Source organism: Lepidochelys kempii, chromosome 1 (assembly GCF_965140285.1).
Source record: "Lepidochelys kempii isolate rLepKem1 chromosome 1, rLepKem1.hap1, whole genome shotgun sequence".
NCBI lineage: Eukaryota > Metazoa > Chordata > Testudines > Cheloniidae > Lepidochelys > Lepidochelys kempii.
The window spans coordinates 118,217,739-118,235,420 of NC_136380.1; the positions used below are offsets into that span (position 1 = coordinate 118,217,739).

General features: G+C 44.2%; 1 protein-coding gene across 4 annotated transcripts in view; it reads right to left on the reverse strand.

The window, feature by feature from the left end:
* MAP4K4 (mitogen-activated protein kinase kinase kinase kinase 4) overlaps window positions 1–17,682 on the reverse strand; it is a 239,111-nt gene that overhangs the window by 135,600 nt on the left and 85,829 nt on the right. For all 4 annotated transcript variants that reach the window (XM_073351753.2, XM_073351762.2, XM_073351771.2 and 1 more), the window contains exon 3: window positions 166–222. In XM_073351753.2, coding sequence (XP_073207854.1) covers window positions 166–222 — 57 coding nt within the window. The remainder of the gene's footprint in view (window positions 1–165; window positions 223–17,682) is intronic.

Here is a 17,682-nt window from a genome sequence, read left to right on the forward strand (position 1 = left end):
ACAGAAGGGCAGACTGTCTAGCAGGTCAGCTCCTGCAAACAGAAAGTGATCACTCTCATCTGAGAACTGCCATTAAAAAAAAGGGTTAAACCACTTACCAACTCCTATTGTTCAGTTGTTTTTTTTCCTATTTCTAAAAAGCGAAAGAATGTTTTCTTTGCTCACCTCAGTAACGTCCATGACTTTGATGGCTGCCAGTTGACCTGTTTTGACATGCCGACCCTGAAAAACAGAAAGAAGAGTCAGCACCGCCATTCCATTTAATCATTTAAACACACACAGAGTAGTACCCTTAAGACAAGATTTCCAGACAGTGGGTTTTCCCCATCCCGGCTTGCCTATTATCTTTCCTATTATTTCATGTTGAAGACAGGAGATAAATACTTTAGATAGCTAACCAAAAGAGTTTCATTTAAAAATACTTACAGAATCCATTGAGATAAATCACTTCTCATTAAAAGGATAATTAGCAAGATTGTCAAATTATAATTAAGCACAAAAGCAATGCATTTGCATTTACCATTCCTTTCCATTTTCTTTAGCATAATTCACACAATCTACATCTATCTCCCATAGCTAGGCAACTGACATTGTAGCCATGTTTATAAGGCAAACTACTCTAGATACTGTGCATTCTAAAAAGGTATCTTCGGAGCACACTTAGGTAAGGCAGAGATTCCTTCAGTATTCTGCATTTATATTTTGCTGTGAACTCTGAGAAACACCGTGTAAAACCATGCAAGTCAGACCACCACTGAAAGAGGACATTTTCTTAGACCTTATCTTCACTGCTTAAAAAACGGGTGGTTTGGGGAGAAGAGTTTACGGGGGGAGGAAAAAAACCCACACTATTATCTCACTGTAAAATCTTTAGTGGAGAGAGGCTCCTGCAGTGTTTTCCACAAGGTAGTCCAGCGAGGTCAGCACTATATCTTCGCATGGGGTTGACTTCTCCTTGTTTTCCTGGCAGTAACCCTGATGTGCCTATGTTTTTACACTGCAGTAGCTAATGTGCTTTAGTCATCCCACGGTATAACACACACTTGCCCCTCCCCCGCACTCTCCAAAATTCTCCACTTCTTCCATGTAGACCCCCATGCCTAGAACTCCACCCTCACAACCCAACCTGTCTTCACTTCCCTCAAGTCCACCCTAACATACATTTCTCTGAACCAGCCAACGAAGTCAAGTCATTTGTCCAACCTCAGACTTTCTTCTTACCCCCATTCCCCTCCAGATAAATACAGTTAAAAACACAAATCACAGAGGTCATCAGTCTCCCATGCTAGACTACACTGACCAGTCACACTGCCTCTTGTTAGAACCATTCCCTCGCCATAATTTGTAAACTTTTCAGGAGAGGAACCATGGCCAAGACTTTCAAAAGTAACCAGTAGCTTTGTTTGACTAATTTTGACACACCTGAATGAGGCCTTATTTTCTCAGTGACTTTCTGAAAATACAGACCTGGTAACCATCCCAAGCTTGGTACCCCAAAGTTGAAGCACCCCCAAAAAACTAGCCACTTTTGAGCCATGTACACCTAAGAGATGTTACCTATCAGTAGAGTGCCTAATATGTTGTTGGTGCCATAAATAAATAGTTCTAGTAATAGGAAGATTTTCTGTCTCCATTTTCATTTAGAACTTCGAAGAGCTGACCCACTCCTCTCCCAATGACCATTCCAACCCCTTTCTTAAAATACGTTACTGTGCTTATGCTACTGTCTGTTCCAAGCAGCTCCTTTGCTGCATCCATTTCTTTTAATATTTTTTTCACCTTAAATTAGTAATACAATCGCTTTTTCACTGAGCTGGTTTGGGTATGAGAACAAAAGTAGAGCATCTGGATGCACGGAAGTACAGGCACAGACGTGTGCTGTAGGGAGTCAATAGCCACGTTACAATGCCTGTGTGTTGCTATGTCCCATGGCATCCTTTCAGCTGGTCTAGGAAGGAGAGGTTAAAGTCAAGTCAGGGCTGGCTACTACATGTTAGGTTAGCCAACCTTGACCTAACTTTGACAAACCCTTTCAGTAAGCCCAGGAGGGGCCTAAACATCCTATCTCATGACAAGAGCCACTGGCCTGGTCCTTAAGGCTCAACAACACAGCTGCCTCCCTTAACCTGCTGCAGGGAAGGAAGAAATGTTGCAATAGACCCAGATAAACAGTGCTTCCCATCTCAGACTCTCCCTCTTCTTCACTGTGGATGGAGTTGACGCACCAGGAGTCCAGGAAGGTGTGGGGGAATGGAAATATGAAATGGTGGGTAGAGAGAAAAGACACTAAAGCTAAAAACAGAGGGGACAGAAGCCAGATCTGAAAAGGAAACTGAGTCAGAGAAAAGGGAGAAAATATTTTTTTAAAATAAATCAGAAGTTAATATTAACTCTGCAGGAAAAAACAAACTCTGGAAAAGTGAAGGAACAATATACCAAGACACATGGTAGACAAAAAGTTGCGCGGTTAGAAAGGAAAAGAATAAAGAAAATAACAAACGATACACAGGATGCCATTTATTTTCACGTAAAGTTTTCTTTATTTGCTGCTTTAAATCCATGAGCTACTGATGGCCTGGCCATTTCCAGAAAGAGATCTGAAATTATTCCCAGCCTTTGCCAAGAAGAGGAGACATTCCGCTCAGAGAGGTTAGCCCACTTTGGATGACTAGCACATATCATACTCAGTTCCTCTTGGAAAAGCTGTCCTTCCCCAACAGCTTCAAAAGATCCTGCTGGTCCCTCTGTTGCTCTTTGTCATCTTGAGGCCACAGCAGCTGCAGCGAAGTGTAGCTACAACTAACTTCACTCTTCTGATCCTTGGGAAGGGATAGAAACTGCTTTGCCACAAACCTCCTAAGGGACTGTAAAGCAGGAGAATTGCAGACTGTGGGAAATGCAGGATTCCCAGCATCCCAGGCCAAATTTAAGCCCCAGTCACATTCACAATATTGTTAATCATTCCAGATACCTTCTTCATAATGTATGGAATACTTCAGATGCTCTGTATTTAAAGTACACCATGGGATTTCTCTGTATGACAAACAGATTTATGCATCAAAACCACAGCAACATTTTGAAGCATTTCTTTTCCTTTACAATATACGTTCAAAGGAAAAAGCAAGCGCTAAATCAAAATATAGGCATCGGCATGGCTTTTTTTGTTCACCTCTTTGCCTTCTCAAGAGGTCCCTTCCAGAACGTAGACTGTAGACTGCTAGTGTAACATTACCTGCTACATCAGGGAAGTTTCTAGGTACTACTGTTCTGGAAAGTGCTCGTCAGATTACCATTGCCAGGTCTGGTTTCGGGAAGGCTCACAGAAGAGGTTCTTTTATAAAATTACTTAATATCAAAGAATTATAGATGTGAAGATGGAAGAAATCCAGATGAGCAGGATAGTACCCAGTTCCAAAGACACTTAAAGGACTTGGGATTAAGGCCTCATCCACACAGCAGCTCTTTAGCACACGCATAACCTGTTACACTTACAGCTAGCAAAACCCACTGTTTCCACACTGCACACAGTAAATCACCGTGGCACCATCCCTGCAAGCGGCCCAATGACGCATAGTTTGGTTCCTGTTAGACCCATGGCTATTTTGCTGTGCACCAAAGAACCCCTTAACGACTGCCACTGTAACCAACATCCTCTTCCTGTTGTGTGGTATGGGTGGGGGGGGGGGATGATGACAACCAGCCTACCCACCCCCAGAAACCTCCCCCAGCTGCAGGAAGCTCAGCATCCTCCCCTGCTTCCTGCCCCCATCACTCCTCAGCTGCAGGGAGAGGGGTCACTGTACAGGGAGCTCCTCCTCCATCCACCCAACCCCCGTGCATCTGGACCTCCCATGCCCAGACACCCCTGCCAAGCCTCAAGCAGAACCCCCCTAGCCTTCCCCCACTGAACCTCAACCACTGCATCTGGAGGCACCCAGCCTCCAAACCCCCACTCCTGCACCCAGTCCACCCCCCAGAGCTCCCTGCACTCCAACTCCCACCCTGATGAACCTGAGCCCCCACCCACCCCATTGACCCCCAACTAGCTGCACCGACCCCCACCTCACCAAGCCCCACTCCCCCAGCACCCAGACCCCCCCTGCTGAGACCCCCACACTCAGAACCCTCGGCTGATTCCCAACCACTTTCACCTGGAAGCTCCTACAGAATCCCATTGCCCCTGCACACATACCCCCCCAAACAAGCCTCTGTGCATCCAGATCCCCTCCAGACCCCACACTGAGCTGCCTGCACCCAGAATGTTTCACAGAGAATCCTCCCACCCCACACCTGGATCCCTCCCACACTAAGCCCCTCCACACTTGGATCCTGTCTGGTTGAGCCTGCCAGCCCCACACCTGGTGTGCCTGGCACCGAGGGGCAGGGCCCCAAGGTGTTTCTGGGGCAGGCCCAGGCCTTGTGCTGTGTCAGGGTCAGGTGCAGCCTCACCACTGAGTCCATGACCTGAGGCTGGAGAGGCTGCAGGGTGATATCCCACCTTCATACAGCCAGTGGCCTCTGCTCCCCAATGCCATGATGGAGCCTCTGCATTTATTTATGGACAAATAAAACGTTTAAAATTCTGCAAAATTCTGCAATACTGTGTACAGAATTTTTCATTTTTTGGTGCAGAATGTCCTCAGGAGTAAAAAGGATCATTACTATTGTCTAGGTACCTGAATAACTCTCTGAGACTGCGAACGCTATCAATACTACTGCCTCTCTTAGGTGGAAAGGGGAGAGACTCCTTAAAAATTCCCATAGACACCAACACATATGGGATAATTACCCAGAAATAAAACATAAAAGCCAAGAACTCAGCATGAACACAAAATATGGGGTCAAGATGGCAGACACTCAGGTGTAGGGACATCTATTTAACAATGATAACTATAAGCAGTTAAGCCAACAGAGCCTCCAAGAGGTTACAAAATCACAGCTGTAGGTTTACTGTGGGTGGACCTTAATGATAAAGTCCTACACACAATTTCAGTCAATTTAGTTCACCGATTGAACTCTCCCACTTCCATGCACCTTACTGATTGCTGTTTTTGATGCACCTACTTCTGTCTTCTTGCTTTCACTTATTTATTTTAAAGCATTTGTTTCTCCTCCCCAAAAAGGAATTCAAGCATTTCTTTTTTTTAAAGACGACTACTCCACGATTTTATTTTTAAATCATCCATTCAGGGCCTAATACAGAGCTAGGATGAGCAGGTCAATGGAGTTTCACCTACTCACGCCAAGTCTTAATCTAGCTGTATTTTTCTTCTCATGTTGTGGTCAGAAAGTTCATATACATATCAAGATCCAGGATAAAAAAATTGTGTTCTGATCACATATGCTTCACGGAAAGTGAAGCATACAACAACATTAACTGGATCACATGATGCCTAAGCATGTTCCCAACAGAGCATCAAAGCAGTCTGCAGTTTATTTCTCATCTCTGTGATGTTAAGATATACATACTTGAGAAAAAAAATTAAATACGCAGTCCTTAATAAGTTGCCAAGATATGCATAATGCTATAAATTCCAGCCCTACCTAAAATCTTCAAGTCAGGCAAAACATGTACACTGCATCTCCTTCTCCCCTCTCACCACACACAGCCAAGTTACCCAGTATATGTACATCAAGTAAGCTGCATTCATTACCCAACATATTGCTGTGCCTTCAGGGAGACTGTTCCTGGAATTCTGCTCCCCAGCCAAGTGGCAAGAACACGCAATATGAGGTGATGCTACTAATTACAGGTGGAAGGCAGCCCGCACTGCTCATAACTCACTGGATTATCTTGTGCACCAGGTGCCATTAGCTTCTGAGAAAACCTAACCTATCTTCCATTGTGGAGATAACTATAGGGTGAGGAAGAAAGAGATTTAACTGAAAATGTACCTATAGTTCAACGTTTAACTGCTACAAGATATGCATAAGCAATAGACACTATCTAAACACATTATAAAGTGAACATTGTGGTTTCATTTTACTGGATTGCTTCCCTAAAGCAGTGCCCTTGTGCTAATCAGTTTTTCCATTATGTTTCTCATTTAGTGGATTCTGATATACAGAGTCCTAACAGCCTTGGGCAATATGCAGTGCTGCAATACTAGAGTATCACTCTACAGTATTCTAATGGTTGACGCCTTCGGGCAATGCTACTGTATTATTCCAATTTGTGCTTCCAATACAACTCCTCTGTCACAGATAGCAGCTCTCAGATAGCCAACCTCATGCTGAGTACCTTAAACCTTACTCACTGAACACACAAAGACCTGCAAGGAGCCGCTTCGCACAGAAACATGGAATCTGCCCATGCAAAAAACCAAAAGCAAAGCCAAGGGCAGGTCAAAGTAAATGTAACTGGCAAGGAGAAAGAGAGAGAGAGAGAGTTTAGGAAAAAATTAAATAACCCTCATCTGTGGAAAAAATGAAACGGTCATAAGCAAGAACAACAAGTTACATTTCTACTTAAAACAGTATTACTGCTAATGATTTGTACAGTACTTTACAGAGGAACTAATTAGCCCTCCTAACACCAGCTATGCAGGTAAGTATTATCCCCATTTTACAGATTAACGGAGCATGAAAGTTCTCAAAAATTAGCAAACAACCAATGCTAGTACTAAGGCCTAGCAAATTACTTCAGAATCTGTACAAATAATGCAATTAAGCAGAGAAACAAGAAAAAAAGGTTTCAGAGTAGCAGCCATGTTAGTCTGTATTCGCAAAAAGAACAGGAGGACTTGTGGCACCTTAGAGACTAACCAATTTATTTGAGCATAAGCTTTCGTGAGCTACAGCTCACTTCATCGGATGCATTCAGTGGAAAATACAGTGGGAAGATTTATATACACAGAGAACATGAAACAATGGGTGTTACCATACACACTGTAAGGAGAGTGATCAGATAAGGCAAGCTATTACCAGCAAGGGGGGGGGGACCTTTTGCAGTGATAATCAAGGTGGACCATTTCCAGCAGTTCACAAGGACATCTGAGGAATGGGGGGGAGGGGGGGTAGAAACATGGGGAAATAGTTTACTTTGTGAAATGACCCATCCACTTCCAGTCTCTAGTCAAGCCTAAGTTAAATTGTATCCAGTTTGCAAATTAATTCCAATTCAGCAGTCTCTCACTGGAGTCTGATTCTGAAGTTTTTTTTGGTTTTTTTTTTTTTTTTTGAAGAATTGCAACTTTTAGGTCTGTAATCAAGTGACCAAAGAGACTGAACTGTTCTCCGACTGGTTTTTGAATGTTATAATTCTTGACATCTGATTTGTGTCCATTTATTCTTTTACGTAGAGACTGTCCAGTTTGACCAACATACATGGCAGAGGGGCATTGCTGGCACATGATGGCATATATCACATTGGTAGATGTGCAGGTGAACGAGCCTCTGATAGTGTGGCTGATGTGATTAGGCCCTATGATGGTGTCCCCTGAATAGATATGTGGACACAGTTGACAACGGGCTTTGTTGCAAGGATAGGTTCCTGGGTTAGTGGTTCTGTTGTGTGGTGTGTGGTTGCTGGTCAGTATTTGCTTTAGGTTGGGGGGCTGTCTGTAAGCAAGGACTGGTCTGTCTCCCAGGATCTGAGAGAGTGATGGGTCGTCCTTCAGGATAGGTTGTAGATCCTTGATGATGCGTTGGATAGGTTTTAATTGAGGGCTGAAGGTGACGGCTAGTGGCGTTCTGTTATTTTCTTTGTTGGGCCTGTCCTGTAGTAGGTGACTTCTGGGTACTCTTCTGGCTCTGTCAATCTGTTTCTTCACTTCAGCAGGTGGATATTGTAGTTGTAAGAAGGCTTGATAGAGATCTTGTAGGTGTTTGTCTCTGTCTGAGGGGTTGGAGCAAATGCGGTTGTATCGTAGAGCTTGGCTGTAGACAATGGATCGTGTGGTGTGGTCTGGATGAAAGCTGGAGACATGTAGGTAGGAATAGCGGTCAGTAGGTTTCTGGTATAGGGTGGTGTTTATGTGACCATCGCTTATTAGCACCATACTGTCCAGGAAGTGGATCTCTTGTGTGGACTGGTCCAGGCTGAGCTTGATGGTGGGATGGAAATTGTTGAAGTCATGGTGGAATTCCTCAAGGGCTTCTTTTCCATGGGTCCAGATGATGAAGATGTCATCAATGTAGCGCAAGTAGAATAGGGGCATTAGGGGACGAGAGCTGAGGAAGCGTTGTTCTAAGTCAGCCATAAAAATGTTGGCATGCTGTGGGGCCATGCGGGTACCCATAGCAGTGCCGCTGATTTGAAGGTATACATTGTCCCCAAATGTAAAATAGTTATGGGTGAGTACAAAGTCACAAAGTTCAGCCACTAGGTTTGCCGTGACATTATCGGGGATACTGTTCCTGACGGCTTATAGTCAGTCCATCTTTGTGTGGAATGTTGGTGTAGAGGGCTTCTACATCCATAGTGGCCAGGATGGTGTTTTCAGGAAGATCACCGATGGATTGTAGTTTCCTCAGGAAGTCAGTGGTGTCTCGAAGATAGCTGGAAGTGCTGGTAGCGTAGGGCCTGAGGAGGGAGTCTACATAGCCAGACAATCCTGCTGAAAAAAAGGCTAAACCAAGTTCTCTTTTGTGAACTATATATGTTTTCTTCTGCCAACTGTATTTAAAAAACAGTATTAAATAATCAAAAGGAATGAAAAAAATAAATTCTAGGCATAAGGACAGGGCAGGATTCTGTGTTGTGCCATTAACTCTTGACTTCAAAAAGCCTCAGAGCACAGAAGGCCGATGTACACCTATTCTTTACCTTGCTTTAGAAATTACTGATCCAATCTGCTGTATTAGGGAAACATGATGATAGCGTATTTGTGTATTGTGCCATGCCCTGGTCTCTGTTTGTGACCTACGAAAGGCAGACTGTCCGTATAAAGCTACCCTCGTAGTCCCATGTTTCCTATGACACCTTCACCATCTGAGGCACAGTATGGAAAGCAGCTCTGTGCTCCAATTTAGTGTTATTGTTTGTATTACGCTAGTATCTCCATTGCGGTAGGCACTGTTCTCACATAGTGAGAGAGGCAGTAGCCGACACGAAGAGATCGCTATCTAAACAGACAAGGCAGGAAAAAGATGGGAGGGGAACAGAGGCAGCAGCGTTCCAAAGGTGTCATAGTAGATCAGTAGCAGAGCTGGGAATAGATCCCCAGTCTCCTGACTCCTAAGGCAGTGCCCTATCCACCGGACCACACTGCCTCTCAAGTCACCAAGCAGAATCGTTATTCATGTTATCTACTGCTAGGAGAGAATCAGAATCCTGAACCCGGGTTCTGGCAGATGGACCATCCCAGAAAGTTGTTTCTTGGATTTGCCCTCAGCAGCTTTTGTGTCCAAATCTTTGCTGTTCCTGTAGAGTAGATTTGCCCAGCAGGAGTCAAGAATGAAAACGGAGACTGACGTCAATTTCATTCTACTGGGAAAGCAGCATGTAGGTAAGTGACCCTGGAATCGGGGAAAGAGGACAGTGATGGGAAAAAAGGGATGAGGGATCTAGTGGCTGCACACTGAGACAGTGCTGGGCCCATTACTCCCCAGCCCTGTCAAGTAAAATGCTGAGGAGTGAGAACACACAGGCAACTCTGTGTGCTTTAAGGCTCTGTATTCAGCAACTCGAGAGCAGCAAAAATATACACCATTAGCAGGTGGAGTTTGCAGAATCCCTCTCTGCCAAACAGAAAGGGCTGATGAATGTTAGAATATTCAGCAACATCTGCAGCGAAGCTGCAATGCATTTTGCATGGTCCTACACCTTCAAACCATCTGGAAAGTGCAGCGAGATCAGAATGCACCTTCCCAGAAGGTAGGCCTGTACTCTGTGAGCGGCACTGGCCACCAGCTGAACTCTGGATGAAGTTTAACATCTCAGTTTTGCTCTATTTAAGTGTTTGGGGTCCTGCCAACTTCAGAAATCTCACGTGACTGGGGCACACAAGCCACCACATGAGGAAGGAAGGGGTTAATGGGCTACTAAAGCCCAAGTAACCCAACTTAAGGCACCTGGAGCAGGAAGCAGGCTTCCAGGGAGAGGCTTACAAAGAAGAGCCCTGCTCAGCTGGAAGGGAACAGGCAAGGAGAGCAGATGCAGACCACTCACTGTTGTGGAGAAGGCTGGCTAGGGCCAGGGACTGGTGCCTAGCTGATCTCGTGGAAGAGAAGGCAGAATTTATGTTTACTTTGCTTCAGGCTCATTCTGGATTTTCAGAGTGCCTCGGAAGGAGTGGAACTGTAAGTGACGGAGCCAGAGGGCAACCCAGAAGACAATGGAGGGTGGGAAGAGCAGTCGGCAAACTGAGGCTGAGTGGCTGCTGCAGTCCATAATATGCCTTAAGGGAGCGCTCTGATCAGGAGGTACTGTAACACCTCCCGCCCCCATCCCATGACTCCATAATCAACTGAGGCACTTGAGCAACCAGCCCACTGATTTAAATGGGGGAGGCTGGCAGCAAACATTCTTAGTGAGGAGCCCCCTTTGGATTTCACTGCCTCCCTTTATCCACTAAAGCCCAGATGTAGTGACCTTCAGGAGACACGGTCCGTCTCACTTTCCCGGGATTCTACTAGGGGCAGGTCCATGCTCCCTCTCCCCCCACATCTCTGGCCTCTCGGAGAAGGTGCCCCACCCACTCCCCACCCCAACTGTTCTTTAGATAAAAGCACAAACAGTAGTAGCATGTACATTTTTAAAAGTGTTCCTAGATAATCTGATAGGGTCAGGACTGAAAAAACTGGAATAAAATACCGGTAAGGGAACTCTCTCACCTCCCACATATGCGCACTTGGCTCAGTGCGCTACTAGCCTCCTCCAAGAGCGCTGGCCACAGCTTCCAGCAGAAAACTCATCTCTGCCCGTGCCACTCCCTGCTCTCACATTCAAATATGTCCTTCACCATATCTTTAAGAATTAGCCATTTATTAAATCCTCTACTTCTAACACCGATTCATTCCTGCTGGCATGAATGTACAGTCTCTTTACACACTACAATCTATTGCAGACAACTATAATTAAAGACAGGCCTATAAACAGGATGAAGAACCACAGAAGCAGCATTTAGATCAAAATGAAAAACATGAGCCTACACATTCAGAATAACATGGGCTACAGCCATTTAGGGCCCCATAAGTTTCACTGTGTTTGATGTCTATGTGCCCTTTTTCATCCCAAAGCACTTTACTAATCTGTGTAGACCACCACTATTGAAATGAAGATACTTCTGGGATGATGGCTGTAACCAATCTGACAAAGACATACAGCATGGTCATGGAGAACAGGGAAATATAGCCAAGGACACCAGGGCAAACTGCTACTCCAACAAGAAGTGACACGGGAACTTAATTGATCAAACAGAGCAGACAGGACTAAATTTAAAGGTATTTTTCTAAAACATAGTGAGAGTCATGCTGTACTGAATATATCTACCTCACAACAAAGAAAGGTTGAATCCAACCAGCTAGTTCAAAATATCCTCACTCAGACTGGGGGAGAAAAGGGTGAAGGGCACTTCTCCAAGGAAGAAAGATCTGCCCACGTGAATCACCAGAATCAGGTGCTATTCAGAGTAGTTTGTGTAGATATTCAAAGTATGATCATGGAGCTCCCTGAGCTCTTTGATCTTGGCTCTCTTTGGTGGGACTCTAATATACCCAAGAGCTCCGCCAGACTCCTTGCCCTTGGCCCCTTCTTGGTTCAGGAAAAAAGTAAATGGTAGTGTATCCCAATCACCATCCACTTGTGGCAGATTTGTGACCCTCTCTGTTTTTGTTTTTTAAAAGACTGAAATAACATTGACATTTACATCACTACCACCAGACATGCAAGTTCACTCCTCCCTCAGATAAATGGAGCATCTTTTGTTTCAGGCTCTCTGCAGACAAACATTTGCGCTGTGGTTACACTAAGCTCATATTTTTGAGATTTTATTTGCAACCATAACAGCTGCAGATTTACCTTCAAAAAACAAATAAAAACAGATTCTGAAGAACAAGATACTAGCTTCAAACTGATACTGGTATGGGGTATCAACATGTACACACTGTTTCCAAGGCATAGGCATAGATGGCATGCAAGCCAGCCTCAACCCAGCTTAGGACAAAAGCATTAGATTTAAGCAACAAGTATAAAGTGCATTAAAAAAAAAACAAACCAGAACTGCCGTTTTCCTTCAAAAATCCACCACGCTTGCTACGTTCACGTACACAGGGCTGTTTTGAAAAGTGTTGAGTTCTCCTGGGACACTTCAGTGCCAAAGTTCTTTGGCCAAAGGAAAAAAGATCCTTTTCTTAAACCATGAGAGAGGGAAAGTGAGCATATGCACATGCAAACCTTGGTTCACTTGTTCTACAATCAAGAAAGCAATGGTTACAGCTGCTGGACTGGCACTGGACAAGGTAACAGAACTCAAATCAGAGAGCACGGCAGCTATGTGGCTTTAAATAACACCAACATGCATGTACAACAGCAATGAGGGAAAACAAAACAGTGTTATGATCAGAATGCTGCAACGATCCTTGAAAGCACAGCAAGTGAAAGTATCCATCACTGGCTGGCATTAGGCAGGCAGTGAAAGCATACATGATCGTCCAAGAGTTTGAAGGTTCACAACTAACCATTATTGGGCTAACCCTTTCAATGCCATCAGCTGCTGCTGCTGACACACTAGTACATGTACGGCTATAATGCTTTGGGACTAGAAGACAAAAAAGAAGAAGAAGAAGAAGAAGATCACAACAGAGTTCTGCAGTACTAAGCTGTAACCAATAAGGCACGTAAAGGGTTAATGAAATGACTATCCATTTTTAGTTCTGAATACCACCAACAGACGGAGTTCTTTCACACAGCTATTTTGGAAACCTTCACAACCCATCCAAGTTCTCCCTCAAAAAGAGGGAAAGAGGGGGAGGGGAGAAAAGCAGCCTCATTCAGACTAGCCAGCAAAGAAGGGGCTTACATGCTGCAACATTCAGAATTAAAGCAGGCTGCTGGAAATCCCTCTTCAGACCAGTTGGAGCAGGGACACTAACAGACCTGTTTTAAGAACGGAGTTGCACACATGAGGTATAACAGAATATACTAATCGTACTTGGGAGAAATATCACTTACGAGTCAAATATAATGTAGATTAACTATATTAAGGAGGGCAGGACGGGGCTGATTTCAATGGAACCAACACAACATGCAGGTTGTACAGATCCTCCCTATGTCTTTCCTTTCCTCTTCTGCTCCCCTCACTTTGGTCTGTTTATGATCCTCACTTTTATCCTATCTAATTTAGATTGCATGCTCTTTGGGGTCTGAAGCATGTGTGGTCTTGGTTTTGTGAAGCACCTAGCACATTCTCGAGCATATGGCAAAAAGTAATCAAAGAACACAGGGGGTAATTTACTTACTGATTACAAATGAATCCAAGAAAAAGAACAGCAGCCTAAAAAACTGCACAATAGCTTTCATGTTATACAGTCGTCTTATGTAGAATATTGGGTGGAATCAAGCTTTTGTGATCCAACCCAAATGATAGTCAAGTAGTATAATAACCAGAATTGTGTTGAGCTTGCCCTTTCTTCCCATCCCCTTTTTTGTCTAAGTAAATTATGGAATTGGAGTCTTCCAAGGTAAGATTTTGTTGTTCACAAGTATGGCAAAGAAAGGGTTATTTGTGCAGGCTGGAGTTCTGAGTCAGATTCTAGTGCTGACAATGCAGAAAGAGTTTCTGAGATCTGAAAATATACTGTAGGAAGGTTCGGAGATAGTTCATGTGGACACAAAGCTGTTTACGGGTGACTCTGTCCATTTGCCAAGTTTTCAAGGACAAGGTGTTTTGTTTCACAATCTCAGATGTACTTGGCAAGAAATCAGATATACTTGGGAACAGATTTTATATTGCAAATTGTGGTTTAATTAAAAATATGCAACTTTAGGCTAAATATGTGTTTTGCATTTTACAACCAAGTTTACAAAATATTAAATCTTCTCCCCTTAACAGTTAGCTGTTAGACACTCTGTCATTTTATAAAATGCAGAGGCCCAATGCACATTTCACCCCAAATGACTCCCTTTTGCAGAAAGCTAATCCCAGTTATGATTCATTATTCAGCTGATTCTACAGTGCAGTTTAACTTTTGCATGTGAAAGTGGAACACAGTGCAGGGAACAGATTGCTTTAACGATTCATCTTTGTCAGGTGGGCTATTTCTTGTCTCTCTCTCCTATTACTCACTGAGGTGTGTATTCTACAGCGTCAAGTTGATAGACAATTCTTAAGAGCCATTACACACAGCATAGCACTCATCCGACTGTGATATTTTTTCCCCACATATCGCATGCCCTGAATGCTGTGTGACACAGGCATTTGTATACATTTCAGTTCCAGTATTAACCAGATTGGCTGCCTACCCCATAGTAACTAGCTGTGACTGAGAAGCGGTGAGTTTCTCTCATGTTTTGTAGGTAAACTGAAGAAGTACCTTAAAGCATCTACCTGTCTTTATGCTTTCTGGCTTTGGGCTTTTCATATTAACCTTATTTCTTCTGTTTATCTTGTAAAACTGGAGGAGTAACAACTAGACTGGATTTTCATTATGCATTATCAACTGCTTAGAGTGATTTCCATGTTCTGCAATTAGTGTAAATAGTAAAGAGAGGAGGGGCATGGGTGACAAGGGGTAGGTGTGAAATCATGGTAAAAATAAAGTTGACATGAAAACAATTTATCAAGTCTGATTACCCTGTTCTCTTCAGCTACATAGTTGCTCTGGGATGGCATAAATGAAAACACTCTTGTTTTTCAAGTAAGGAAAAATTATTTCAGTTGAAAAGGATTTGTGGGATTTCTGTCCCAAATTTGTAAGCCTTCTATAACTACATCTGGTGTACATTTCAGACCTCTTTATATTCAGTCATAGCAATTGCACTACAGCAAAAATGAAATCTCCTATCACTACTGTTGCACACAAGGATATTACTCATCTTCTAACGTGATGCTGAACACAGTTATGGACCACAATCACTACTTTGGAGGAGAGTCGTCACATATAAGCTCGGGCATCAGATATACAAAATAGATAGTTTTAAAGTGATGGCCATGAATAATTTAGTCAGCTACAGCAATATGAACATTCACCATTGCCTTGGACTCCTTACTGGGCTTGACAGATCTGGTTATTTGCAACAGCACAAACAAAACCAGCTCCCCCTTCCAGCTCAACAGTCAGAATGGCTAATGAAGTGTACTAGCAGTGGGCATTCTGGGTAAAACTAATGTTGTTCACCATGATAGTTTGACAGTAAGTGACTGCAAATGCCAGTCATACAGTAAATGAACACTGAAAACCAGCATTCAATTGTGGAGAATGATTCCCACATTTCATAATTGATTGTATTGATTAAAGCCGGGGAACTTATCCCAGCACAATCATTCATCAAACCTATTAACATTGCACCACTGCACAGACAATAATAGACACAGAAGGGTGGAGGCAGAGGAGAGGTGGGAGAATAGCACACAGGCTAACTGAGCCTTCTGTAAGGGAGAAAGGCAACCAGAGCAGACTTCCATTACTCTGTGGCTGAGGGAGCTGGGGCATAATATGGGTGATGGAGAGAAAATGGGGGTGCAGTCAACAGAAGCGGGGGAACAGTGTTACTAAAGGGAAGCAGGGCCCTCTGGGAACCAAGTGCAGCAAGCCACCCTAGTTGAAGACAACCAAACTAGGAAAGGGCAAGCCAATGGACCAACCCACATAATAAATACATAGTCCAGCCACCCCTAGGCCCATCAAACTATGTCCAAGAGACACAGGTATGGGAACAAGCGAGTGTGAGGTTCTATTAAAGTTCAGAGAAAACACTTAACTCAAAGCAGTACATGTTCACTGTCTAGCTAAAATATTCTTGTCAGTCATTTGGTCTACAGCTAAGAAGAGGAGGTTACTTACCTATAACTGTAGGTTCTTTGAAGTGTGATCCCTATCTGTATTCCACTGGGAGTTTACACATGAGTACCATGCGTCCGGACGGAGCCAGAGAATTTGAAAGTAGCAGTGTTTGTTGGTCCACGCACACACCCTTGCTTCGCCTCATAGGGCTTGTCTTCACTACCGGCTAAATCGGCGCTGCTCCAATTGATGCAGCAGCATCAATTTAGTGGGTCTGGTGAAGACCTCCTAAGTCAATGGCAGAGCACTCTCCCATTGACTACAGTACTCCACCTCCCCGAGAAGCGACAGCTATCTCGATGGGAGAGCATCGCCTGTAGACATACCGCAGTGTCAACACCGCGCTAAGTCGACTTAAGCTACGCCTACTTAAATTACGTAACTAACATAACTTAGATTGACTTACCTCGTTAGTGTAGACGAGGCCATAGTTTTGTCTGAGGTGATAAAAGGTGGGGCAGACCGACCACATCTCCAGTTTCTTCTCCACTGCAAATCCAACAGATCCGCAGAAGAGGAGCAGAAGGGCAGGAAGTAGAATACAAAGAGGGACCACACATCTTGAAGAACCTCCAGTTACAGGTAAGTAACCTCCTCTCCTATCTTCGAGTGATGGTCCCTACTGTATTTCTCTGAGGGTGATTAACAAGCAGTACCTAATTTTGAGGTGGTGCAAGGAGGACAAGAGAATGGTTGAGCGGAGGACAGCCGTGCCGAACGAGGCATCCGCTGCAGAGTTCTGTGCCAAGGCATAATGTGTAGCAAAGGTATCTACCAAACTCCACATGGCCACCCACCATATGTCCCTCGGCGGCACATCACAGAGGGTGGCCCTGGGGGATGCCTGGGCTCACGTGGAATGGACCCTCATCCCAAAGGGTGGAAACAGTCCTGACAGCTGATAGCATAGGGTAACGCACCCAGAAATCCATTTGGAGATTCTCTATGGGGAAACCGCCTATCCCTTAGCTCTTTCTGCTACTGCAATAAACAATCTGGGAGACTTTCTGATCGATCTTGTCCTCTGCAGGCAGATGGCCCAGGCCTGGGGGATGTTGAGGGAGTGAAGATATCGTCCCTCTGTCAAGGCGTGAGGCTTTGGGAAGAAAGAAGGTAAGAGAATGGGTTGTTTGAGATGAAACAGAGACGACCTTTACTAGAAACTTAAGATGTAGGCGCAGGGAGATTATCTTTATGGAAAGTGGTGAAAGGGGGTCCGCCCTCATGGCCTCAAGTTCACCTACCCCTTCTCGCCAAAGTGATAGCCACAAGGAAGGCGATTGTCACTGAAAGGAGGGACATAGAGCATGATGCCAGCGGCTCTAAGGGTTATTTCATCAGTGCCAATAGAAAAACGTTGAAGTCCCAATGGGAAGCAATCGATTGGTGGAAAAGTTCTGAGGAGGCCATTCCAAAACCTAGTAGTCAATGGATATGTAAAATATGGAGTGTCCTTCCCTGGGAAGGTGGAAGGCACTAATTGCTGCTATGTGGACGGACGGACAGAGAGAGAGTTTAGGGTGAGCCTGGACATCTTTTAGGACAGGAAGTAATCCAAAAGAAGGGGAATCTCCACTTCCTCTGGGGAAAGCCATTTCTGTTGGGCCTAAGATGTGATGCATTTCCACTTAGCCCACTAGGAACGCCTACTGGACTCTTTCCTACTGCTCAGTAAGATATTTTATACTTCCAGCTAGCACTCTCGTTCTAGAGAAGATTCCATCCAAATACCATGCT